This window comes from Urocampus carinirostris, chromosome 18, assembly GCF_059441175.1.
Source record: "Urocampus carinirostris isolate Australia breed hairy pipefish chromosome 18, RoL_Ucar_1.0, whole genome shotgun sequence".
In the NCBI taxonomy this organism is placed as follows: Eukaryota; Metazoa; Chordata; class Actinopteri; order Syngnathiformes; family Syngnathidae; genus Urocampus; species Urocampus carinirostris.
Window position 1 is genome coordinate 21,162,994 of NC_142366.1, and position 27,500 is coordinate 21,190,493.

Genomic DNA, 27,500 nt, shown 5'->3' on the forward strand with positions numbered 1-27,500 from the left:
CCTAGGTTTTACAGTTAATTCATTGAACTTTTATGATACAGAAGTTTCACTTTCCTCACTGTTCATTTATTATGCTCGCATGCCACCTAGAAACCAGCATTATTCGTCATTTATTCATGTGATTTTGTTCAAGCCAATCAGATTCGTTTCATGTACTCATGTGATCTTGTTTAAGCCAATCATATGTTTTGTTTTATGCCTGTGTTTTAAATAAATGAGCCTGTAGTTATTGGTCCTGTGATTTATTCCTGGGCCAATCTTTCTCCACACATGACAGATTGAGTTTAGACCAAAAAGTTCCACATAGGTCTCATCTGACCACAAAACCTTCTCCCAGTCACGTTGAGTATCTTCGTGGTGATCAATGCTATACTTTAGGTGGCTGACACATGTGCTTTCTTAAGCAGGGGTACCTTTCGGGCACTGCAGAATTTTGATCCATTGTGCCGCCAAGTGTTGCCAAGAGTCTTCCTAAGTTCCTGGTGACTCTGGTCTCAGCTGCCTTGTGGTCATTCAGCAATTCCTTTTGAGTGGTTGCAGGACGATTTATAACAGTTCTCCGCATGAGAAGAAATGTTCTTTGGAGCACCAGCCCGAGGTCTATTGATAGTCATGTTATACTTACAAATTTCTCACAATTTCACCACATATTAGAGGACCACAATGGAATTAGAAATCATTAAAATATGGTTAATTGTAAGGATACACTCATCAAAATACAGTACAATAGTCCTTTAGTTACAGTACAACTTCACAAGGCTGGGTATCTGGATCATAGGCATGAGCTGTTTCTGAGTAGTTCAAATTTTAGAACCTTGTCAAATGTTAAACAGCTATAATCTAGTTTTAAGCTTTGAATAAAATGTTGCCCATAAATGTACAGATAATGTTTGAAATTCAAGAAAGGTCTCATAATTTGACAGGATATGAAGAAGTTAAAATCCTAAAATGCTCTCAGCATTGAAGGTATTTTGTACTTACCATTGTTGGTACTTGTTCTTAAATTGTTGGTATATTATTATGCTAAAATTTCCATTTGTTCTCTTTGCGAGTGCTGGTATTTAGTTTTGTTACCACTACTAGTTAAATTATACATACAGTGCTGTTCAAATAATAGCAGTTCAATGTGACTACCCAGACTATCCCTGTTTTTTGTATATTTGTTATTGTTACATGCCAAACAAGTTGCTAGTAGGTGCAGTAGATTCTCCGAAGGCTGTAAAATTGGGCAAATAATTCAAAGGGATGTGTTAAAAAAATAGCAGTATGGGAACCAAACTGTGAGGTCATCAATTTAAACCACAACTTCCAATTTTCGAGCGTTTCTCATAGTTCGGTTAGCTCGTACTGTGCTGATGGTTTTGCTCAGGTGAAGTGCATCTTCCGTCTCCAGGAGAAAAAGAGTCGCTGTGACATGAGGAGTTGGGTGAGGACACTGAGAGCCATCAGGAAGATGGTCATCAACATGACGATCACGTAGTGGCTTATACTAAAATAAGAAAAGGAAAAAAACAAGGTATAGCACATTGCGTTAACTGTTCCTAACTACAAGCCGCTACTATTTTGCTACATTTTAAACACTGTGGCTTTTTAATTTTATTTTCGTTGTCGCACGAAGGAAAACGGAAAGCTGCTCTTTTCTACAAGGCATGCGATCTAAATGCATAACACTGTGGTGATGTCTGGAAACATGTCAAGTCAAGTCAAGTCATGTTTATTTGGGACGCACTTAAAAGCCCAAAAAGTCTCAAAGGGCTGCACAAACCACAGATTATTGCAAACCACAAGACTATTATTACACCATTCACTGATCTAAAACCTACATGAGGGCAAGGAAAAACTCTTCATTTTTTATTTGTTAAAAAAGTTGAAAATATCTAATAAAGTGTCTTCCACTTCATGACTGTGTCCCACTTATTGTCCATGTTTCACAAGAAACTACACTTTTATATCTTTGTTTGAAGTCTGAAATGTGGCAAAAGGTCACAAAGTTTAAGGGGGCCAAATAGTTTCGCAAGCCACTGTATCGCTGTAATAAGTTTATTTTCATGGTTGTTTAAACCTGCGGCTTTAAATCTGTTGCGGGTCATAGAAAGACAAAATTCAGTTTTGTTCTTAAATTTGAAAATGGGGCTTAGAATCAAGTACTCCCTTCTGTCTTAGATTGGTGCTTTTTCCAGATTTTACACAGCAAGGACGTTCGGCACCAAGATACCTTGTCCCGATGTCCAACCAGGAGCCGTAATCCTGCACTAGGAAGAAAAAGTGCTGTGGAAAATAGACACAATTATAGACTTACATACAGTAATATACGCTTTGAGTATGCAATAATGTAAATCTTACCAGAGCCATCACATCAGAGATGACCAAGACGATCAAAAATAAGCTGGAGATCAAAAAAATGATCGCATTAGTGATAATACAAAATGTAAATTTGACAGTGATGTAATGCGCGTGGTTTTTTCTAGGATGAAAATTATGAAAGTAAGAAAACAACTTTTTCAAATACAGTCCGAAAGCCAACCCAAACTGCAGAAAAGATGAAAAATGAAGAGTTTATTCGAGCGCGTCTAACAATTACACATACTGCGATGATGGTGATGCCAGCAAGTAGAATATTTTGAAGTTACATACTACACATTTAAGAAATGCCTTTTTGTATCATAAAAAATGATACTCAAAACAAGCATATATTGATTTAAATTTCCTTGTTTTTACGATTAAAATGTTAAACCATTATAACATTTGCTTTACTAATACTTAAAATAAAGAATTAGAAACGAGTAATCTTACATGTACATTATATTGTTTTTCTTGTACTATGATTCGTATCCAGGACAATGTAAAATGAAAAACATTGTTTTGCTATTTTTAATGTTTTAATAAGAAATTTTGAGGATATTGAGAAAAATACATATATATTATTTTTCCGATTTTGTATTTTGAATAGTTTGTTGTTTTATTAAATTAATGATTAAAATGAATCAGAAAATAAGGATAATAGGCTAATTTATAAATACTTTTCTTTTGAACATTTGGCGTTAATTTTACCTATCCTTGTTCATTATTTTATTCTTTCCTTCTATTACAATTTATTTACAATTATTTTCCTGTGCAAAATACTAACAATATTATAACATATTTTTTCTGTTGTATGATTTAATACATGGGTCTCTAATGGACTGCCCCCTAAGACCACTTGAGTAGCCCGCAGACTGCTTCTGAAAATATATCTTGGGTAATTGTGATTTTCTCGGAAATGTGATTTCTAACTAGCATGATGTTCAGCGGTAGACAAACCCTATTTGAACCTCTAATAATTAAAACCTGGTAATAAAATAGTAATAATATAGGAATAACATGTTATTTTCGAAATACTGGTAGCCATTTGCACTAATCAGTCACAAAAAAGTAGTTCTCAGATTCAATTTGATTTAAGATGTATACTTCGTAAAATATGACAATAAAAATACCCAATATAAGCATACGTTTATTATTTTATAAATTTTATCCATCTTACGTGACTATTCAATCACAAAATCATCATGAAAATATGAAAACTATCACAAAAATATTTTCAAAATTAACAATAGATTTGCCCTTTAAATACGTTTCAACTACCTGATTTAAATTACCAATCTTCTCAAATCTTGAGTATTATTTGCCTTACCTTCTGGATGACAGCTGTGTTGTCACTTGGATGGTCTCGAATGCACACATGACAAATATGAATGGAATGATGATCTGAAGGACACATCGAGCATTATTGATGAAAAACTTTATTCATCCAGGGCTGCAACAACTAATTGATAACATTGATTATCAAACAGTGTTGGTGACTAATTTCTTCAATGGTTAGTTGTGTCGCGGGATTTATGGGCCATTAAATAAGTGCATTGAATCCAGTTTTGAAATTGTTAGGCGGTATAACCACTTTTGGGCGCCTTAAGACAGTTTTTAATAAAATACTCTGACTTTTTTTTTTTTTTGAAAAATTTGTCAGGTCATGCTTATTTGTATAGCCCTTAATCACAAGGAGTCTTAAAGGGCTGCACAGACCACATATTATTGCAAAACACAGACGATTATTACACCATCCAGTGATCTAAAACCTACATGAGGGCAAGGAAAAACTCAAAAAACCTCAACATGAACAAAATGAAGAAGGGACCGCACACGAGGAAATCCAGGATGACCAGGCTGCAACGGATGTTGCAATAACAAATAATTCAGAGATATTTGCACCATGAAATATAAGTCATTCATAAGCTATAAGAATAGAAGTGTTTTAAGCTTAGATTTAAACAGTTCCACTGAGGTTGCAGATCTTTTTTAATGACCATTGCATTGTTACAAACAAAATTGGCATGAAACATTTAACACTATGTTAACAATTTTCAAGGGAACATGAAGTGCTGCAAAAATACTGAGGGAAAACAAATCTAAAAACAAATTAATAAAATAAAAAAAGTAAAAAGAAAAATAAGAATGGTGACATGTTGGACTGAACACAACGTGTAAAAGCATATTTCATATAGTTAACACATTAAGAATGTTATCATATTCAAAGATTTAACCCATTAAATAAATGTATTTACAATATTTTGAAAAGTGGGTTTGCAGTTTTGTTATTTTTGGCAAATGAAAAATTTAGTGACACAAAAATTGAAATGTATTGCTTCTTCTTCGTTTTTGTTTTGTATAATAAGTCCAAAAGTAATCTGATCTTTGGATAAGGTGGTAGAAAAAAAGTATCTTACAGATTTGCAGGTGTATAGCATACATTTGTAGGTATTTTTTATTTATTTATAAAATGAAGTTATCTGATAAACACTTTGATTTTTTTTATTGCTTTATATTTGGACTATTATGGTTATGTTTTATGTTTTGAGCACTGTTTTCTAACTGTCCAAAACTTCAATATTTGAATAGAGGAGGAAATTAAAAATGCGTTTTTAAAACTACGATTCATCAAATAATCAAGAAAATAATTGCCCGATTCCTCGATCATAAAAATAATTGTTCGTTGCAACCCCAACTTTCATCAATACTTCACCTTCCACAGCAACAATGCTCCCATGATGAAAGGATTGTAGACGGTGAGGAAACAGTAGACAGACACCGGGTCAAAACTGAGAGGAAAAAAAAGAAAAGAAAGATTTCAGACACCTTTATAAAACAGTCTGGACTTAACATACAGTCACATATTTTCTGAGGTTCAATACAAGAGTCTTATTAAAGAACTAGCATAAGTGCTCATTCACAATACAGTGGGCAGTACCTGTTAATGGAGGCGATATTCCCAGTGCCGAAAAAAGCTGTCAATATGAAAAAAACCTGAAAAGTTTAAAGTCAAGGAAAGCTGAATAACAGTTGGTACCCTACTTGAGTACTAGGCAAACACCGGCTGGTGGGCTACATCAAGCGGATTTAATCGGGCCTGCGACACAAAGCCGAGAGAAGCACAGGAGAAAAATGAGTCGTGATGACGTGCAGTTTCAAATATGCCCATTGGATGGAGTTAAAGCCAAGCGCCAGTACCACAGCTGCATTTGCTGACTATTTATCAACCAGAGAACATTTAAGGAAACAGCCATCCGATGTTATTTTAGTTGAAATTTAAGTCGAGAACGCTCTGTTTAAGGCAAATACCATTGCACTCTCCTTGATTTCTTAGCAGGTGTCACTAAGTGTACCCAATTAAAAACTACTGGCTACACTTTTCTGTACTTGCTTTTAAAAAAATCTATTTTATCTATCAACATAATAAATTTCATGCAATGAAACAAGCCATTTTGCATTGAGTTTTTTAATGAAAATGATCAAATTTTGTTCTTAAAAAAGGTAGATATTACTATCCTATGAATTTATATATTTGTTATTTGTATATTTTGAATGTTTCAAATACAATTTGTTGAAATTTTCCCTTCATAAACAAATAGACACTTGTGCAGGTAAATGCAAATGACTAAAAAATGGATTGGCTTGTGTTATCCTTGTTCCTCGTGTATTGCAGAGGAACAAGAGTTAAGAATATCTGCATTTACCAAAAAATTAAAACATCAATCCGCCTTTCATATTACACCGGCCTGGCCCCTGGGCATATTTATCCAACCAATTGCAGCCCTTGATTCAAAATGTTTTCCAAATCCTGCCCAACTCAATGCCCCGGCTACATTCTTGTAAATAACTTTAAAGATACAAAGAAATAAGATCGCCGAATGTCATCCAACTTCAGTTGCCGAAGCTTGGAGATGTCGATGTTGGCGGAGAAGTCAATAGAGGAAAGCTGAAAGACATTTCAGATACAATTGTTACACAGAGTGTATTTTAAAATAATACATTAAGTTGTTTTAGAGGGTCAACAGAAATCTAATCTTTCAACACGCATTACAACTGTGATAAAAAATGGTAAATGTTTGTAAGGGATTTAAAAAGGAAATAATGTATTAATCCCAAAATTACGGCAAGAATTCCGTTTTATGTTTAACATAAAACTGTAAACTGGAAGTCCCAACATAAAAGTTCACCCATTTTGTCTTTATTTGGGCTATTTACAGAGGTTAATACTATTAAGGACATTCTATTGGAGTGTTTCATATTGATGTGAATATATTTAAAGCTATTTATTTGTTTTCATGCTGTGGTGGTGGAAAGGGACTGTTTGCAAAGAAAATTATGCTGTTTTCAAGGATCCAAACATCTGTAACGATGACATTTTTCAGATGTAAGGATTGGCAAAACAATTTCTCTTAGGAAGAGTGTCGTACAAGTTGACATCAGAGCTGCCATATGTTGAAAATCCAATTTCAGAACGTATTACGAGAATGTTCAGACGTTAAAACATTTTTCGCAGTAGCATTTATTCAAAAGCATAATTTTTTAGTCGAAATTGCAAAAAAATATATATGCACACCAAACCCGGTGTAACCGCAAGTGTCCAGCAGACGGCACTAATGTACCATAAATAGAACTATTTTCTCGAAACAAAAATAAGATTAATTGAGTTTTCATAGAAACTGCTTTATTTAATATGCTATTAACTCGCACAGTAAAACATGGAATATTTAGAGTGTTTGGTGGCACAGTGGTTTTATTTCTTTTCTGATTTGTGTTTTGTCTTGACGTGCTTCCAAGGCTTTGATATTGTTGGGTTCTGTAGCTTCTCTTTCCCCTTTTTGTTTAATAATGCTCGTGCAGTGTGACTAAAGACAGGCAATATATAATATTTGCATGGTTAAATGAATAAATCAAAATATAATGAATACAATTTGTGGGAAAACATTAAGAGGTTTGCTTTTCAGACATGGCAGGAACATTAGGGATAAGCATCACAGACTTACGCTTTTGTAGCTAGCTTTAGTGACATTCCTACCGTTAAAAGCTGATGCTCAGTAAAGGTGGCATTAGCATTTAGCGTTGCCATTTTTTTTTTGCTGATTTGAACGGTTAGCATGCAAATGCTTTCACAAACCATAGCGACTAGTATCGCAGACACTAGGATAATCAGTTTGCTAAATTGTAGGCAAATGTGATATTTGGGTTCCATGTAATTATAGGGTATATAAGGGATGAAAGACAAATCCTGGAAATCCATGTCTAACAGTGTTGCAACCGATGTTTATTATGTTGTTATCAATGGCAATTTTAAAGACTATTAAATTCTAAAATAGAAATGAAAAGAGATATTTTGAGAGCAAAATATTGGATATATGCCTTATTCAATAAGAGGAAATATTTCGGCTGAAGCGTCATTGTATGGCAGCAGCTTTGAATAAAATTGTCAATTGAACGTGCTATGTATTTATTTATTTTACCAACCAAACAAAATACGATTGAAAAAAGGAGGGGGAACAATCAGGATAAAACACCTTTTATATATATATATATGTTGTTTTTTTAAGAAAACCCAAAAGTTAACCTGGGGACAAAATCACTCACTCCAACATGCCAATACCACAATGTTGTAGCTGGTCCTCTAATTTGAAATTATCACTTGGACCAATCAGTTCCAAAAATTATTTTGCAGTAAAGAATGAGAAAGCATTTCTACCTCTTGCCTTCCAGAGATGCCATCAGCGATCATTGCTTCCTGTTCAATGTTGATCCACACAAACATCAACCACGACAACACTGGAGGGAACAAGGCCTCGGCCCTGGGTTAGAAATCACACCGGTCATGTTCCAATTTATTCACCAAAGAATTCAATTAAAAGTAATACCTCTCTCTATCGCGGTTAACCTTGCGCGATTTAGCTACTTTGCGAATTTTCAGCGTGCATTTGTTCAGCATGCATTTCTGATTGGCTAAAAAGTCGACCCGCCCCTTTTCTGCTTGTGTCTGCCTGTTCATCAACAGCTTGACAAACGTACATTATTTATGCGCAAATCTTTGTGGCTTTTTATGCAAGCACAGCACAAAAAACAACAACATCAATGACTAACTAACAAAGGAAACCACAAAATGTTTACACACAAAAAACAACAATCATACAATCTTTTTCAATTTCGAGTTTCTCAAAAAACCCATCATGTCAACAAAACGCTCTGGACCCACAAAAGCCCCGAAAGGCGTCAGAAGATGCTTTCTATCGCTGACAAAATTGGACTTTTCCACATGCTAAGGAAAGGTAAAATAAATTTTATGACACATTTCTGTTTGCCAATAACGTCCAAATGATGGCTACAACATGATTCTAGTATAAAATTGGATGAAGTCCTGAATGCAATGAAGCAGAAAGATTTTTAATTTTTTTTTGCTAAAACGTTTAAAAAATATAATAATTTCATTTCTAAAACAAATGCTTGAGCCTGTAAATAGGGTTTGTTCTTTGGTGTCAATGCAAACCCATCAAACCTATAATTTTCATTGCATTTTATATGCTTTCAATCATTTACAATTGTGTCGCCGTATAACAATTTTTCTAAGTGGAAGAAACAAAACTCGTTTTTTTGTTACAGCTATCTCGTCTCGGCCATTGCGGCTCCAACCGGAATTGCCTTTTTTCAGTTGGGAGAGAACTAAGAAATTGGCCGAAATAATTGTTTGTGTTGTTTATTAAAATAAACTTCTTTACACAAATTAGCTTTGGTTTTATTCTACACAGTCTACCATGCTGTGAGTAAATAGGTGTCATATTGTGTTTGTAAGGTTTGTCATTGCTTAATGAGGGGAACAATTGGCTGAGGTAGACAGGTATGCAAAATGTTGAGTAAACAAATAAACGTTTCGACTTTGCAGGTATTAACTATCGCGGGTCTCTTTTTTTGGAATGCACACCCGCGAAAAATGGATTACTGTACATGAATAAGTCTTTCCCCTACAGTGCACGTTTTTCTCCTCTAATTAATGCCTGAAAAAAATATCAACTTGTAAGATACCTTACCCAGTGCTAAGCAGTAGGTACATGGAAGTGAGCGAGAGAAACACACTGAGGAGCCGGTGAAACAGACGTGTGGAGCTCATCAACGGAACCAACATGAAAGATGCTGAAGAAAATAAGTAATTTAAGTTCTTGTTTTTGTCTGAAAACATGTTTTCAGTCAAACACAACCTACCCAATGTGAGCCAACTGATGATCTGACAGAGAAAAGGAAGGCCCTCTTTCTGATTCAGGCTGGAGTGTGTGAGGTAGGGCACGAAGGCACACACTGCCACGTGCAGCATCTGTTTAGGCACACCCATTAAAATGTGCACTCATGTTAAAGTAAAATGTGCATCAACCCAAGAACAGTCAATTAGACAGTTACCTGTAAGACAACCTGCTGTTTATCCCTGAGTTGCAGCACTGTCCCTTTCCATGAAGGCCACAGAAAACAGGCAGATCCAAAAAGAATCAGCAGACCTGCACATATCCTAAGAAAAAGACACCATTTGTACCCAATTTTCTGAAAAATAGTCAAAATAGTCTATTGTCATATTTTTTTTCAAACATAAGGTGCATTGGACTATACGGTGCATAGGATTGAAACTACCACAAGGGCTAGAGTTGCACAAAAAAAATAGTATCGTTTGTGCTCATTGACTGGATGGAATACATCACTAATCACAATGGCAAATCATTGAATTACAGTGGACGCAACGGGAATTGAACTCAGATCACGGCATGGGGTGTGGCGGATCCTATCCACTCGCCCACTAGAGATACAGCAACACATAAAAAGGCAGTTGGTATCTCATCATTACACGATTTTTAGTCACCATACCAAATTCTTGATGTTAATTTAACCGACCTGTAGTATAGCCGGCAGGCAAAATATTTTCAAAGCGCACAAGATTCTGAACTGAATTAGGAAAATAGTATTGTGGGAAGTAATTTGGTCATCCAGAAAGGTATAGGGAAAATACAATCATGGCCGCATATATTTAAAATGTTTGTCACTTACTGTGCTTAGTTTGAGCTGCTAAAAAGTGAAAGAACATTCTTTCTACTCTAACATGTCGAGTACAGTGACTAAAAATAGTGTGATAATGAGACAGGAGCTAATGTCTTTTCAAGGGTATGTCTGTATCTTTAGTGGACGGGATCCGACACCCTCCCCGCCACAATACAGATTTGATTCCCGTTTCATTCAATGTGATGCATTGAAGGATTGGTTGCTCTTAAAAGTGCTATTCAGTTCTATCCCCGTTGCCACCATTCTCCTGTAATTGTGGTCAGTGATAAAATGTATGATTAATCTGGTGGTAACGCATTTCCAATTTTGTAAGTGCATACGGGGCACTTGACACCATGCTCAAAAATCCATCCAATTTGGGGTCTGTGGGTGCACCTTATAGTCCGGAGAATACGGTATTTGTATAAGGGAGATATTGATCCATTAGTATCCAGTTTAACACACTTACACTAGATATATGTTCGGCTCTCTTCCCAGAACAGGCATGAGGGGGAAAAGAGCCAAGCAAAGACACCCCAGGAACCAGCTCACTGAGCGATACTACAAAGCAATGCAGAACAGAGTTCCTATAAATAAAATGGACTACTCAACCATAACAAAAATGACATATGCGTAGAATACAGGTTAAAAATATGAAAAACATTTATTTCTACTTTTGATAAGCTTTTAATTCCTGTTTTATTTGAAATCAAACTCTTTATTGGCGGACTTCAATAAAACGTATTAGTCCTAATATCCCCATTTATTGAACTATTAGGTGGTACCACCCAAAAGAAGTGAGACATTTGGTAACCCTATTTTGAAATGTATTTAAACACAGGCGCTTCTATCAAGCTATCGCACTTTTTAACTACTATTAAACTATTAAAACATAAAAATATTCAATTGACATAAAATAATATTTTTAATGAGCAACATTATTTGCAAAATGAGGTCAATTTGCTTATTTTGAGACCTTTTTATTTCACTAGAAAAAATATTACACCTTGTGGGCAAGATGATCTGCCTTTGAGGAACAAATACTTTTTTTCCAGTGTGCACATCATGTGATAGGATCTTTTAAAATGTCACTATGTACTTGTCTAGCTGGCTTGATTATTTGGGAGAGTCGCAACGTCTCATATTTATATGTGGTGTACAAAGTAGTCATTTAATCATGTAAACTAAAAATGAGTTAAATTTTAGGTAATGGGAATATTGTCGATAACTGAGAACCTCTTAACACGAGTGTTGCGATATACAAGGTGTTTTTGAACAATAATCTTGCTAGATTTACGAAAAAATATCCAGTTCATTAACAGTCCCAGAGGCTACCACTAGAGACCGCTTCCTGTTTGTGACTGTTTTCCGCAGCAGGTTTGTTTTGATCACATTTCTTTAATCTCATTTAATAGCACCCACTTTTTGTGACCTTAGACCTGAAGAAAGTGACAGCGCTGTGAGTCCAGCTAAAAGGTTTGTGCATGAAATGTTTTTTGGTGTGTTTGTGTTCAGTCATTGTGTCAAAAACTTTAATTTTAGTTTTTAATGCATACATATATATTCCCCCCTTCTTTCTTTTTAAGACAAATAAATTAGGGTAAAATTAAAAAGTAAATACATTAATGCACTCAGATTTAAAATGTACCTGGTTTCACTATCACTCCTTTCTTACCTTAGCTTTGCCAAAAAGACCAGACAACATGGGCCAGAGTGATAGAAGAATCAGGCCCACTGACAGCACAGAACGATGGAAAAAACTCACCACCTGAGGGCAGTAGAGGAACAGTTTGTAACCATGACACCTCAGCGTACGGCAAATACATTAAATAACCAAATGTAGTCGAAACAAAGTTAAAAAAAAAAATAGAAACCTACCAGTAGTTCAATGCCGAATGCTACTAGTGCAAAGTAGCCAAAACACTTCCTTAGAGGCAGGGAAAATGTAGAGTGGATCAAATCTTTTAACATGCGTGACCTGAAATTCAAAATATGCATATATAAAGTTATGTCAAGTCAAGTTATGTTTATTTGTATAGCCCTTAATCCCAAAGAGTCTCAAAGGGCTGCACAGACCATAGATGATTGCAAACCACAGACTATTATGACACCATCCCCTGATCTAAAACCTACATGAGGACAAGGAAAAACTCAAAAGCTTCAACATAAGGAAAATAAAGAAACCTTGAGAAGGGACCACACATGAGGTAATCCCCCTTCCAGGATGACCAGAGTGCAATGGATGTTGCAATAGCAAATAATACACAGATATTGTCAACATAAAATATAGACAAAGTTAGAAGATTAAAAATAATGATCGAAGTGCGCTATTTTTTTGCCTAGCCTTTGCAAAGAAAGAGAAAATTAAAAAAGAAAAACAAATAAAAAGAATAAAGCATGAAAAAAACTAAAAAGATAAAAAGAAAGCAAAGAGAAGAAATTTGAAAAAAGGGGAAAGAAGAGAAATATAAAAACAATGAAATAATGAAAAGGATGGAGGACGTAAAAAGGAAGAAGATAAAAGAAAAGAATCAAGAAAATACTAAGAAAAAGGGAAAGGGGTCGTTTTCTTCCTGTCGTAGCAAGATGGCAGCCAAACATGTCAGGTCCCTCTAGGTGAGCCTCATGTTACACTTTTGTGTGATAGTTCATGTATTTTTGTTGATTATCCAAATCAGTGTTGTTTTTGTTTAAAGGTGGTGTCCTAACTTCAAAATATTCCACTTGCTGATGGCATTTTCTGTCGGAAATCATCTTGGCAGCCTCTCTCAAACTGCTTGTATGGCACGTACGCGTCTCTCTTAGAAGCACTCAAATAAAGACCTCTTTTTTTCATCATTTTGGGGTTTGGGTTAGCATCTGGACTGTATTTGAAAAGGTCCTACTCTTACTTTCACCAGTTTCATCCTGGAATAAAAATTAAACCTCGAGCACGGGAGTTAAGTCATTGTCCTTCCCCAATCTCTCCTCTTGCCTAATGCAATCCAAGGCTCTTTGAATTCATCTGGGTATTGTTAACACAAAATATATAATCTAGTTTAAACTTTTTAGGGACACCTCAAACTCTGCACGCCACCTAAAACGAGTTTTTTTAACCACTAGGTGGCAATATATTATACACAGGATCCTTATGAGGAAAAAAAATTGTTTAGAAGGAACTCACTCTTTGAAAACAAGGTACCACAGAGGCACTGGCATCAGACAGTAAATATAATATGTTGGCGGACTCTTCTGGATAAGAAGAAACACGGTGATCACCACCGTGACACAAGCACACAGCAACACCAAGCTGGAATCGGGTTTCTATGGATACAGAAGCAACGAATAATGAAAAGTAATGTAAAAACCTTGTCAGTAAGCTGAATAGGATTTAATTAAACCTTGTTCAGGATGTCGGGGTGCATGTTGAGGCTGGCGTGGGTTTTCAGAATCGTCACACAAACATAAGAGGTCCACCCTAAAAATCCTAGCACCACGCTACAACCTAGGAAGAATCTGTCATAGGTGTGGTAGTAAATGAGGCCTTCGAGGGCATCGGATATCAGAGCCTGAGAGAGCGCAATCTAGGCAAAAAAAATGGAGAGAGGTTTAAAAATGTCGCTCAATGATTGTGTGATCAGTGGATCTTTGCCAGTAGTAATATACATAAATTAAACATAATTTTCTCATGATACTCACAGCATCTTTGTACTTTGCCATCTCGATCAATGATCTTGCTTTTTGAATGAACTCTGCTTGCTTTTGCTCAGTCAGCTTTCTGTTAGAAGGGAAAGCAATTTATCTTGTTATATGTAAGAAATTGCGAATTGTATTCTGGATTTTTTGACAAAGTTAAATGAGGGAAGAAAACATAAAAACAGTCACCTTTGATAAAATACAGTAAAATAAGAAAACTAGCATTTATTCCAAATATAGGTTTTGTTCTATTGGAAGATAATGGTGGTTATTTTAAATCGTACGCAGGTTTTAGAAACCTTTTTCATGGCCAAATTCAAGCACTTTTTAAGCCAATTTTAATTTCCCCAGTACCATTGCAATAAGAAATCATTTGTGGAACTGACTAATACGTATGTTAATATTTTTAAGACAATTTTCTCCCCACATAGGTGTTGTGTAAAATGGTGGTAATATGTAGCTTGAATATTCAGTCGCAAGCATTTCTTCCCATTACAACTTACCATTTGGAAACACTACCTTAATTTATTGCACGGCCCATGACAAATGTCCATAATTAATACACAATACTAAAACACTTAATGGCGCCATTTAGGTGTAGCATGCACCTGGTCTCTTGGGCGATGGCACTTCATAGGAAAATGCCATACAAACTAATTCCATAATTCCAGCCGCCGCGAATCACGAGGGAAGAAGACATGCAAAGGCAAAGTGAAGCCAGCAGATAGCAGTGTCGGCGTTATTTTTGAGCAGATTTGTTTCGAAAAATTGCAATAATTTAAAGCGATTACAAGCGCTTTACCTAAAATCAGCAACTGTACGAACCCTGCATATGCATACAGTATATTTTTTTGAAATTATTCTTAATTTAGCCTCAATTTTTACTCTACTTTTGTAGTGTGGAGCGTCAGTTCAAAATTTAAGGAATACAATATCATTGGAAATTAAGAAAGAATATCAAATCTAATTTTACCTTGTTCTGTTGAGATTATTGTATTATTTTATCATTACTATGAATCTTTTTAACATTATTTTTGTTATTTTACTATACTTTAACTGCACATTTATAATTTGAGTTGTATTTTAAAAAATAGAATAAAATGACATAGGAGAAATAGTTTTAAAATAGATTGTTATGTGTGGAAAAATATAATCACATCTGCAAACAGAATATTGTGTGATGCTACAGACATACTGAATTAAGCTCTGTTAAATATTGAGGAAAATGACGTGAAATGAGAAAAATAAGCAACACAAATATATATTTTACAATGTAAATAAAAAGAAAAAAAAGATAAGCACACAATACATGCATTTCTTGTGGAGACAGAAGCTTTTGTAGTTAAACTAATTACTAACCAAAAATGACAACAATTTTATATATTTTTTAAATTATATCCAAATGAGAAAAATAATAGTTAAATGGAGCAAATTTGTTATTTGTTTTTTTTTGTATTTTATTTTCATACCTTACTTTTAAGATGGATTACAGTGTAGTAAAAGTAGTGTTGCAGCCACATTGATAATAAAAAGGAAATGCTCAAGTTAATACATTCAGAATATTGTACTTACTGGTAAGGAGTAAAGAGAAAAGACAATGTTGTCCCTTTTTTCTGCTTCATTTTCACCTAAAACAAAAACGAAACTATGAATACAGTTGCATGAAAGGGTTGAAGAGTTTCTTTCATAAATCATTGGTTTTTCGGATGAACAATGTCACCCGAATAGATCATATAGACACACGGAGACAAACACAGTGACATCTGCGAAGTGAAATGAAGTTTATAGGATTTACAAAAAGTGTGCAATAATATCTAAAACAATATTCAATGTACGCATTTATATTTTTAGGCAAACAACTGTTGAACATGCAATATACGGCAAACCTGCCTCACCTTGAACTGCTCCAATATTTGGATAGCATTAGTGTACATACACTCAGCTTTATAGTAGTCACTATTGTTCAAGTACAGGACAGGTAACACACCCTGGGGACACACAATCAAAAACAAAAATTCGACTGTAGCCTTGAAAGAGGATGACGGTAATTTCCAGACTACAAACCGCAACTTTTGTCAGACATGTTTGACCATGAGGCTTATGCAGAGATGCGGCTAATGTAGGCAGAGGAGACCGAGCAGAAAAGTTAAAAGTGAGACAGGTGGTGTTTAAGGAAATGGCATATCACAAATATAACACAACCTCAAATAAACACCATAGAAGAAGCAATTTTATAAAATGAATAAGCTTACTCTCATTATGGAAAATGTGGCTTATAATCAGGTGCTGGTTATGTATGTACAACATGTTTTTACCTTTAAAAATGAATTAGGTGCGGCTTATGGTCCGTATGTGCTTTGAGTAAAGTAGAAACACTCACAACAGAGTTGACAGGAATGGGTACACCGATTAGAGATGACATGAGAGGCGCAACGTCAGCCTGTAGAATGAACACAGCAATTTCTTAAACATGGTATAACATGATTATTGATATTTTTATATAGTCACACCTGATTGAGATCAACTCTTCTGATGTGCTCCAGTCTCCAGTCTTGGTTTGAAGAGAAAGACGGAAACAGTGTGTATATCATCTCAAACATTAACATTTTTAAAAATCATGGTAAAATTAAAACTCAGAGTTCAAACCCCTTTTTCATGGCCAAATTCTAGCACACCATATTTCCATTTTCTTCAGTAGCATTAAAAGAAGAAATCCAGTGTGAACTGTGTATTTTGCAGAGCCACAAATGTACCTGTGATTTACATATATCAATTTTAAACTTGCTTATGCATTTATTAAGGCATTGTATTTTTAGATGTGTAAACATTTTTGAGACAAATCTCTCCCCACAAAGGTGTCTGGTAAAAATAACAGTAATATATAGCTTATGGTACATTGGTTTTTTTTTTTTGTATGGCCCTTAATAAATGCACCTGCCCTCTTGGGCAGGGCCCGTTGGGGGAGGGGATGGCACTTCGTATGACAGTGGCACTAAGATAGGACTCAAAGGGCCCTTTAATGGTGTAGCATGCACCCGTCTTCTTGAGCGGGGACCGTAGGGAGGGTGATTGCCCTTTGTAGGACAATCCCATACAAACTAATGCCAGCTGTCGTTAATCACGAGGGACGGGGAAATGGAATGGCAAAGCGAGGCAACCAGAGAGCAATGTAGTCATTTTTAAGCAGACTAGATTTGAAACATGGCAACAATTTCAAACATTTACAAGGACTTCACCCAGAATTCAAGCACTTTTCCATCCTTGAAAACATCACATTAAAATTCAAGCATTTTTAAGGATTTCAAAGACTTATACGAACCGTGAATAATAGCCTTTTCTAAGTGTACCTTGCAAATAGCCGTCTTGGTAACCCTGATCTTCAATCACTTTGTGGGCTCCCTCTATTCCGCCACCCCAAGCCACAAACGGGGTATACGTTTCGGACGTGTGACCGGCACCATGAGTCCCTAAAGGCAGCATATTTTAGTTTATAATCTCACATCACAGGAGATTATTTTACAATTTGATCTTTTTTTTCCAATACCCCAATCAGTCATGCCGTGATCAGAGGTAAACAAGAAGGCGGTTCTGCCATCATTGCCGTAGAAGTCTTCAATTATGGAAGCCAGTTCTGACAAACCGGCGTCCACAAAGCCAATATTGGTTATGTACTCCCTGCAGAAAAGACATGTAAAATGCTATTGCTGCATAATATATGAAAATGAAGATAAGTCAAGGTACTGACTTGGACATTGGCTTGTATGTATGTCCATTTGTGTCGAGGCCCAAAAGATGCAGGAAAAAGATGTTCTTATCTTCTAGGAGGCTGGCCATTAAAGAAGAGTTAGACTTTGCTGACTGAAAAAGTGACTGTTAGAAAGAGACACAGTCAAAATGTTGTTGATCCTTTCATTTGTGGATCTAATGAGAAGAGTCTACCATACTTTGACTTGAGTAAACACCCATTTGTCCAACTTCGATGGGTCTGTGGAGGCGAAGTCCTGTTCTGATGCTGAGTAAGCATATGTGAAGACATGGTCTCTACTCGCTTCTGTAAACATGCATTAACAACAGTATCTCACATGCTATATACACAAAACTGATAAAGCCATAAAATTTGCATGACTCAAAATCCTTTCCAACTTCTCCTACACAATTTTGTTCTGAGCACAGATATTCACGCATCATGATGATCACAATGCAAAAATATGTCTTAAAGCAATATGGCAGAGGTGTAAAATCTATTTTAGCTTGGAGGCCACATGGTAGAAAAAAACCCTATCTTGACGGCTGGAACGTAAATTAATGGCATGAAAAGTGTGCCTTAGCTGGAGGGCTGGGGGTCATTTTGGAGGCTCTCAATCAAACTATGATTCAGGTAAGCAAGATTTAAAAATAAAAGGATGATTGAGAAGTTGTTTTTCCTAAATATTCGTATGCCTTTGAAATGTTGGATACCATCAGTATTTCATTTTACATTAATGTATATGTGTGTGTTTACCTTTTGCAAACATGTTGACAATATCAGGACTTCCCCAACACCAAGTATGTCTGCTGTGATTAAAAACAGAGTCAAACTCCACAGGATTGACCTTCCACCCTGTTGATGACAATGAAAAACACAGTCATTAACTGACAATATCTGCTTGTGACCTGAACAAAATAAAATATTTTTGAATTATGCAGTAATCACAGGTTCTAGACATTAATGCTACCTTGACTGTACATGGCTGTTAAGGGACAATATCGCAGACTCCTACTCTGAATGTGGCAGTCGCTGCCTAAACATACAGATTTTGAGGTAACATGACAACATCACAGTACCATTTTTATTTCCCTTGTGATCAGAAGTAAAGAAAGAAGCTGCCCTGCAATCAAGTGTTGCCCAAATCTACAATTATTGAGATCAGTTACGACACATTAGCCTTCGTGAGGCCAATATCCGACAATTATCTGCGATGTAAAAGCAGATGGATTTTCAATTAGTCAATTGCAGTAGTTCAACTTTTTTTATGAACACGCTGTGAAATATATTTTACTCCAAACACCCTAAACAGCACTAAGTATGGGTTATTTATTTTGTTATATAAGTCCCTATCTCTTGTTCTTGCCAAAAAAAAACTACATTTTTCGGTCAGTGGAGGAAAGAAGAACCATCAGGGAAGGGTAATCTTTTATAAAATGACAGAGGTGTAGAGATGATGGATAACAGTGGAACGGTGTGGCAGGTAAGTCAGTTGTTGTTTGCAGATGACACAGGGCTTGTGGCTGATTCTGAGGAAACATTGAGAAGGTTGGTAATGGAGTTTGAAAGAGTGTGTGATAGGAGTAAGTTATGTGTGAATGTTGGGAAGAGTAAGGTAATGAAAATGTTCACGTGATGGAGTGAGCATTGCGTTAGAAATAAGGTTGTATGGTCTGGTGCTGGAAGAAGTTGAAAGTTTTAGGTACTTGGATTGTGATGTGGCTGCAGTTGGTGGAATAGAGTGCGAGGTATTGCACAGAGTGAATCAAGGAAGCAAGGTTTTGGGAGCTCTGAGGAGAGTGATGAGCAACAAGAATACGAGTATGGATGTTAAAAGGGGACTGTATGACAGTGTGATTGTGCCGACTCTGTTGTATGGTGCAGAGACTTGGAGCCTGAACGCAGATTTGAGAAGGATATTAAATGTTTTTGAGATGAAGTGTTTGAGGAGTATGTTAGGAGTGACAAGATTGGATAGATTGAGAATCTACAGAGCAGAAGTAAATGGAAGAAAACCAAGAGGAAGGCCGCGATTGACGTGGATGGATGGTGTTATGAGTGCACTGCAGGAAAGAGGTCTAAATTTAGTGGAAATTAGAGCTCTTGTTGGTGATAGGAATGAGTGGAGAGGTGTTGTAAAGGGATAGTGGGATGTTTAGACGTGTTCTAAGGGATGGACAGGGCACCCGTATGATGCGGCAGGGGTAAACCAGTGATAGCCGTCAGGCCCTGCTGTTGAACAAAAGAGTGTGTTGTGTCACACTGACCCGAGTGACATGGCCGATTTCTGGTGTCCCATTTCATCTGGAGGGACGGAAGCATGACCAACTTGGGTGCCGGGGTGCTTGACTTGTTTGGGTGTTTGGGCATTTGGGTTGGCCATGGTCCAAGTGTGTTTTTTGCTACTTTTTCCTTTTTTTTTAATTTTCTTTTTTTTTGTATGCGTTTGTCTTGCTGTCGGTCACCCCTCTCGAGGGATATGAACAGGGTAGATAGATAGATTCATTCTTCCAAGCCTCATGCAGGTCTACAATTTTGTCTCCGGTGTCCTTCGACACCTCTCTCTTGGCCATAGTGTAGTTTGGAGTGTTACTGACTGAGGTTGTGGACTAGTGTCTTTTATACAGATAATGTATTTAATCAGGTGCATTAATAAAGGTAAAGAGTGGAGCCTCATTAGAAGTTATCCCATATGACAGCCAGAAACTTTGCTTTTTGTTGGTAATCAAATACTTATTTCCCACTGTAATTTGGAAATAATTTAAAAATCAAAAAATGTGATTTTCTTTTTTTTTGTTTTTCCACATTCGGTCTCTCGTGGTTGAGGTTTACCAATGTTGACGATTCCAGGCCTCTTTAATCTTTTCAAGTACAGCTTTTACAATTGGTGGTTGACTAAATACTTATTTGTCGGACTGTAAGTTGTAAGCGCATTAAAGTAATAGTGCAATGACATTAGCAACAGCGTATTTATAAAATAAGAAACATTTTAAGTCCAACATGAAAGGAAAATTGTATGAAATGTGTCAATAAGTCTATAACAATTACAAAAAAGGGCCATGCAATTGAGACCATGATTTTTCTTGTAAATTATGACATATTATGGCACTTTTACCCACCCACTGTTTGCCAAATGTGATTACCTGTGTGATAACTGGCTAGTACCTACCTTTGGCAACAGCACTAACATCTTCATAGAAGCCAGCGATAAGTGCAACATGACCAGGTCGAGACTCAGTGGGAACACGTGTGTGGGAAACACCCCATGTACCTCGGTTTTCGATGACAGTCCTATCAGCAGAAAATCTTTAAGTGTCATTTTTAAATGTCAATATTTTGCTCGTTTCCTACCTCAAATAAGGAGCTGTGGTTGAGCCGTTGGGAAGTGGGGTGTAGAGGCTGTCTGCTCTAAGGCCGTCAGCCACTATCAGCACCAGTCTGGAGGCCGGTGGTGGCAAAGGTGTGGCCATGGGTGTCATCCCATGGACCAAAGGAGAAGTGAAGTATATGTCAAAAATAGACATGAGAAAAACTAGGTGGACTGTCAGGCCCACCACTAAAAAGGTAATTGTCTTCATTGTGAGCAGTGTCAATGATGCTTCAAGCCTGCAATGAAAGGATAGAGATTTTTTTGTGGCTTGTAGTTAATAACAATAAACAACAAAATTCCAGGGCAGCACGGCGGCGCAGTGGTTAGCGCGTGTGCGGCACAGTTCTAAGGTCTTGGGAACCTCCTGTGTGGGTTCAAATCCAGCTACCGGACTTACTGTGCGGAATTTGTATGTTCTCCCCGTGCTTGCGTGGGTTTCCTCCGGGCACTCCGGTTTCCTCCCACATTCCAAAGACATGCATTTCAGGTGGATTGGCCGGTCCAAATTGTCCCTAGGTGTGAATGAGCGAGCGAGTTGTCTGTCCCTGTGTGGCCTGCAATTGGTTGGCAACCAGTTCAGGGTGTCCCCTGCCCACTGCCCGATGATTGCTGGGATGGGCTCCAGCACCCCCGCGACCCTACTGAGGATAAGCGGTGCAGATAATGGATGGATGGATGGATAATAATAATAATAACAATAATAATAATATATATTTTTTTAAAACAGGCTAAGAAGCTCACTGTTTCAGGGACTTTTTGAGGCCTACATGCCGACGTACAGTGAAAAAGAAATTCTCATTTCTATAGATAATGACCCTACTGAGGATAAGCGGTGCAGCTAATGAGATGAGATGAGAATAAAATTCCAATCATTAATTAACAAAAATAAACAAATAACTAATTGCACACAAAAAAAGCAGATGTACATACAATAAATAGTACAATACATAAACATGTGCCCAATGAGAGTCGGCTGACACCAAAGCTTTAAAGTGCCTGCCCCATTCCATTTTGTTCCTTGCAGGGAAGACACATTTAAAATCCAAACCATTACCCGCAAAGGAAAATTAGAAAACAAAAAATTACATTTTAAACTTACAATAGTATCGTTAGTGATTCCTACAACATAGGATACCCGAAAAAACTATTGAGATAATATATATATATATATATATATATAGATATATCCAAACTACATATAGTATATGCCTTTATATGCAGATTTTTATTTTGCATATCCTTTGTGAGAAGTTTCAAAAACATCAGTGAAACCTCTATCACATTCTATTCGATTTCAAGAAGGCATTTGACAGAGTACAGCAAGCTGCTTTATGAGCCACCATGCGGACGTATAATATGAGAAGTATATAATATAATATAGCTCAAACCACAGCCGCACTTGCCAGACTTAAACCCATCTGGAGGGACACGAACAAAGCAGTGAAATCAAAGACCAGACTCATGCAAGCGCTGGTTATTTCCATCTTTCTCTACACTTGATAGCATTTTAGTTGGCAAAATGGCTTTTTACGTTGTGCAAGAATATTAGAGGTTTGCAATATTGCAAGTTATGGATGTCCCTGAGATGATGAGTGTCTACTACGTAGAGAAACAACAGATGAATATTTGTTGGGAGTTGGTGCTTACTTGCTTTGTATAATTAATAAAATATATTTAAATTTCAAATTTTAAAATGTTTTCGATTGATATACAGTTTTTTTGTTTTTGCTATGCAGTGGTATGCACATTACTAATCGCTTGCTTGTGTAATTAGATAAGCGATTATATATTGCTTTTGAATGCATTTCCCCAAATCTCTATACAGGAACTTAAATAAGGTAAAATTAATGAACTGTACATTATATGAATCAAATATATGTATGCATGTTCTCATAACTACAATGCTCTTTGGTCATTTGGATTGTATGCCATTTTTTTGGGGCATGGATAATAATAACTCAAAGAAAATACAACTCTTTAACTTTATCTATTTGAACATTACCTATCTTTATTTATATTGCAATGCATTTTGGGATTTCCCAAATACCATAACCTTTGTTTTATTTATACCTTTACTGTTATTCTATTTCAAACCATTCTTTGACTTTGTTACTTTGTTTTCTGTCTGTAATTCGTGTGGAATTGTACCCGAGCCTAATGTAGCAAAAAGGTAAGATTAGTCAGCAAAAAGATAACATTTTATTTTAGACGATACATTACACATATCATATATATCAATCATCTGCACCGCTTATCCTCAGTAGGGTCGCGGGAGTGCTGGAGCCCATCCTAGCTATCTTTGGGCAGTGGGCAGGGGACACCCTGAACTGGCTGCCAGCCAGTTGCAGGGCACACAGGGACAGACAATTTTCTCGCTTATTCACACCTAGGGACTATTTGGACAGGCCAATTAACCTGACATGCATGTTTTTGGAATGTGGGAGGAGACTGGAGTGCCCGGAGGAAACCCACGCAAGCATGGGGAGAACATACAAACTCCACAAAGGAAGGTTCAATCTCATGACCTTAGAATTGTGCAGCACACGCGCTAACCACTGCCCCGCCGTGCTGCCCCATTATATATCATTAATCAAAGAACACCTATGCTTATGGAGCCTCAATTATTAAATATTTTTAAAACATTTTTGATGAAATTTGATACGGAGAACATGCCAGCGGATGCAGTATATTTTAAAAATATTTTCATCCTTTAACATTTTCAAAGAAAGGCCAAACTTTAAAGCTTACCTTCATACACATTTTGAGATGTCCAACACGAAAGGAAAGTGAAAAACGAAGATGTACAAACGTTACTTGATTACATTGTGTGTCTCCAAAACTAAGAAGATAAAAACTTAAACCCCCAAAAATATTATTTGGGTCCCTCAATGCGTACATATAAAAAACTACCCATGTATCATTTTCAATGAGCTTAGTTGAGAGATGCTTCCGGGTTGTGACGTGAAATACACAGCAACTTTTGAAGGAATTGTGGGTAGGAATGTAGTCCTCTCCAACGTTGCCATTCATGGCTAATGAAAGAAAAGAAATGATCCATTTTTTCAGCAAAACATATTAAATTATTCAGTTTGCCTTGGGAAAACGATGTTGAATAATAAAAATAAAATTGACACTTTGAAAGCAGCACTTCCGCTTAGTGACCAAATGGGTGGCGCTAAGGATTGGATGCAGCTATCTGATCTGCGTGTAGTGAGCAGGGTTGGGTAGGGTTACTTTAACTTGATTACTTTCAATTACTTTTGAATTACTCCAATACTAAATATGCTAATAAAAGACAAAAGAAACTAAATATTAATAAAATTACTAAATTTTGTGCAGGCTTGGGGAGTAACGGAATACATGGAACGGCAAGCTGTTTGGATTTATTTTAATTTTGATTCTGTCGCATTTTATGTTAGTTTTGCCGGAGATCAAATAGATCAAAGCCAGGAGAGAAAGCTTACCACGTGTTGTGAGTCATAATTGTATTCATATTTAGTTTCTTTTGTCTTTCATTAGCATATTTGGTATTGGAGTAATCCAAAAGTAATTGAAATTAATCCAGTTAAAGTAACCTTACCCAAACCTGGTCGTGAGGCAAAGGAAGACAGGGACACTTCCGGTATCAAAGGAACTTGTATTAAGGAAAAAAATGAAGATTAGTAAAAGGTACACTGGAGATTTTAGTGCAATTGAAAATAATCGGGTAGTGGTAACTCATTAGGCACATTTGTTCCATTCTTTGTGAGATTAATGACCGTCTTGCAAAAGCGGTTTAGATATCAAAGTTGAATTATTAAACCCGTTGTCGTTTAATAAGATCATTCCCCAGCATGGACATCAACTTTACAAAATACTCATCCAACCAGGCCTCCACCTTTTTGACTTGCTACCGTGTAGTATGTGCTACAGGTCCTTTAAAACAAGGACAAAAAGGCTCAGAGACCGTTTCCTTCCCAGGGCCATGATCACCGTAACAAGTACACAAACTATAAAAATATATATTCTGCGACGTATTTGGCTATTTTTGTATCTGCTAAATGTTATCGCACTTCTTTTCATTGCACTATAGTTGCGATGCACTTTTTCTTTATTACACTCAGTGGAGGTTTTAGGTATGGGCAACTTTAAAATATATATATATAAATATATATATATATATATATATATATATATATATATATATATATATATATATATATATATATATAAATATCATAACAATAATAATAATGATAATGATAATAATGTAATGGGCAGCACGACGGCGCAGTGGTTACCACGTGTGCGGAACAGTTATTAGGTCTTGAGATCGAACCTCCTGTGTGGAGTTTGCATGTTCTCCCTGTGCTTGTGTGGGTTTCCTCCGGGCACTCCGGTTTCCTCCCACATTCCAAAAACATGCATTTCAGGTCAATTGGCTGGTCCAAATTGTCCTTAGGTGTGAATGAGTGAGTGAGTTGTCTGTCCCTGTGTGCCCTGTGACTGGCTGGCAACCAGTTCAGGGTGTCTCCTGCCCACTGCCCATAGATAGCTGGGATGGGCTCCAGCACCCCCGCGACCCTACTGAGGATAAGCGGTGCAGATAATGGATGGATGGATGGATGATAATAATAATAACAATAATAATAATATATATTTTTTTAAAAACAGGCTAAGAAGCTCACTGTTTCAGGGACTTTTTGAGGCCTACATGCCGACGTACAGTGAAAAAGAAATTCTCATTTCTATAGATAATGACATTGTCATCAACAAAGGTGCAGAGAGCATGATGTTTAAAGTAGCCTTTTTAAATGTGTGTAGTGAAGCTAGTTCATGCGTTATAAGAGTTTGTTGGAAATCCTAACAATCTGTCGGGAAGGCAAATGCAATTTTTATTTCAAATTACTGATACAGTACATAGGTAAATATGTTTTCATGATATACATCAAAATCTTTATATAGTTTTTATTTGAATTAAAATTGTAAAGTCTTTTTGTTAATTTATCACTTAATACTTGAATTTATTGCCCATAAAAATGCATCATAATAGTTTGCTGCTGTTTTGGAGGCCTGCCTCACTGAGGTAAAAGAATGGATGTCACTCAACTTATTGCGCCTTAGCTCTGAAAATACCAAAATGTTAGTTATTGGTCCATCTAAATGCCCTGACTTGTTCTCAAAAACTGCTCTGAACATTGACAAATGTAATATCACCCAGAGTGACTCAGTCAAAAATGTAGGTGTCAAATTTGACCCCGATCTGTCCTTTCAAACACACGTTAAGAATATTACTAGAACAGCTTTCTTCCATCTTCGCAACATTGCTAAAATTCGCCCTATGCTGTCTCAGTCGGATGCGGGGATTACAATTCACGCGTTCGTTACCTCCCGTCACGATTACTGTAATGCACTACGGTCTCCCGAAGTCGAAAATCAAGAGCCTTCAGCTGGTACAAAATGCTGCAGTGAGGCTTTTAACTCAGACAAGAAAGTTTGATCCCATTACCCCGATTTTAGCTAACCTACATTGGCTCCTAGTTAGCTTAAGATGTGATTTTAAGGTTCTGTTGGTAGTGTACAAATTCATGCATGGACTTGCTCCCGCATATATTTCAGATTTAATTTCCGCCTATGTTCCGGTCAGGAGCCTTCGCTCTGAAAATGCTGGTCTACTAGTGATCCAAAGAGCCAAGAGATTTGCAGGTTCGAGAGCGTTCTCCATTCGGGCCCCGGTGCTGTGGAATGCTATTCCCCCTGAGATTCGATCTGCAACCTCAGTGGAAATGTTTAAATCTAAACTTAAAACACACTTCTATTCCATTGCATATGAATAACCTAAATTTTATGATCACAATATCTGTGTATTGGAATGTGTCATAATAGTCTGTTCTTTGCAATAATCTGTGGTCTGTGCAGCCCTTTGAGACTCCGTGATTAAGGGCTATACAAATAAATATGACTTGACTTGACTTGACTGTTTCATTAATTCAAATTCCTTCTCCATTGGTAAAAGGGCCGGCTTTGGGTGTATATCTCCCAGGTTGATAAAGGGGCCCACTCCTGCCCTGCTCACGCCAGTCTCATTCTAAGTACTTTTATATTCATACTTTTTTCTACTTATCCTGACAGCCTTTTATCTTATTTTTCTTTGCAGAGTCTTTCCTACGTGTTTACCCTGAAGTGCCATATCTAATTTCGTTGCATGCAATCTTTCACTTTGTTGTCATCAATGACGATAAAAACGCCGGTTATTCTTGTAAGCATGCGCATGCGCTATCAACTTCCGTCCCTTTAAGTGGGTGCGGTTGCTACACAATCATATCCATAAATCACATATCCAGCTAATGTATT

General features: G+C 36.6%; 1 protein-coding gene across 1 annotated transcript; it reads right to left on the bottom strand.

Annotated features, from left to right (window-relative positions):
* Positions 1 to 290: 290 nt before the first annotated feature.
* pign (phosphatidylinositol glycan anchor biosynthesis, class N) lies at positions 291 to 24,122 on the bottom strand. Its single transcript, XM_088322128.1, has 29 exons — positions 23,916 to 24,122; positions 21,149 to 21,403; positions 20,967 to 21,088; positions 18,554 to 18,652; positions 17,997 to 18,103; positions 17,798 to 17,922; positions 17,597 to 17,727; positions 17,400 to 17,519; positions 16,563 to 16,603; positions 16,433 to 16,492; positions 15,948 to 16,040; positions 15,625 to 15,680; positions 14,056 to 14,134; positions 13,758 to 13,940; positions 13,541 to 13,680; positions 12,256 to 12,355; positions 12,053 to 12,145; positions 10,847 to 10,938; positions 9,751 to 9,856; positions 9,559 to 9,667; positions 9,387 to 9,489; positions 8,054 to 8,156; positions 6,203 to 6,289; positions 5,282 to 5,337; positions 5,057 to 5,132; positions 3,671 to 3,744; positions 2,344 to 2,386; positions 2,216 to 2,268; positions 291 to 1,489 (listed from the first exon to the last, which is right to left on the bottom strand). The coding sequence occupies exons 2-29, from the start codon at positions 21,373 to 21,375 to the stop codon at positions 1,366 to 1,368; spliced, it is 2,802 nt and encodes a 933-aa protein (XP_088178254.1). The 5' UTR covers positions 21,376 to 21,403; positions 23,916 to 24,122; the 3' UTR covers positions 291 to 1,365.
* Between the last annotated feature and the right edge of the window lie 3,378 nt (positions 24,123 to 27,500).

Excerpts from the sequence above, each read along its gene's own strand:
- pign (XM_088322128.1), bottom strand. The coding sequence starts at position 21,375 with ATGAAGACAATTACCTTTTTAGTGGTGGGCCTGACAGTCCACCTAGTT. Across the intron at positions 9,857-10,846 it reads GAGCCGAACATATATCTAGT|GATATGTGCAGGTCTGCTGA; the intron begins GTAAGTGTGTTA and ends TCTTTTTCTTAG. Across the intron at positions 3,745-5,056 it reads GAGCATTGTTGCTGTGGAAG|ATCATCATTCCATTCATATT; the intron begins GTGAAGTATTGA and ends TGTGTCCTTCAG.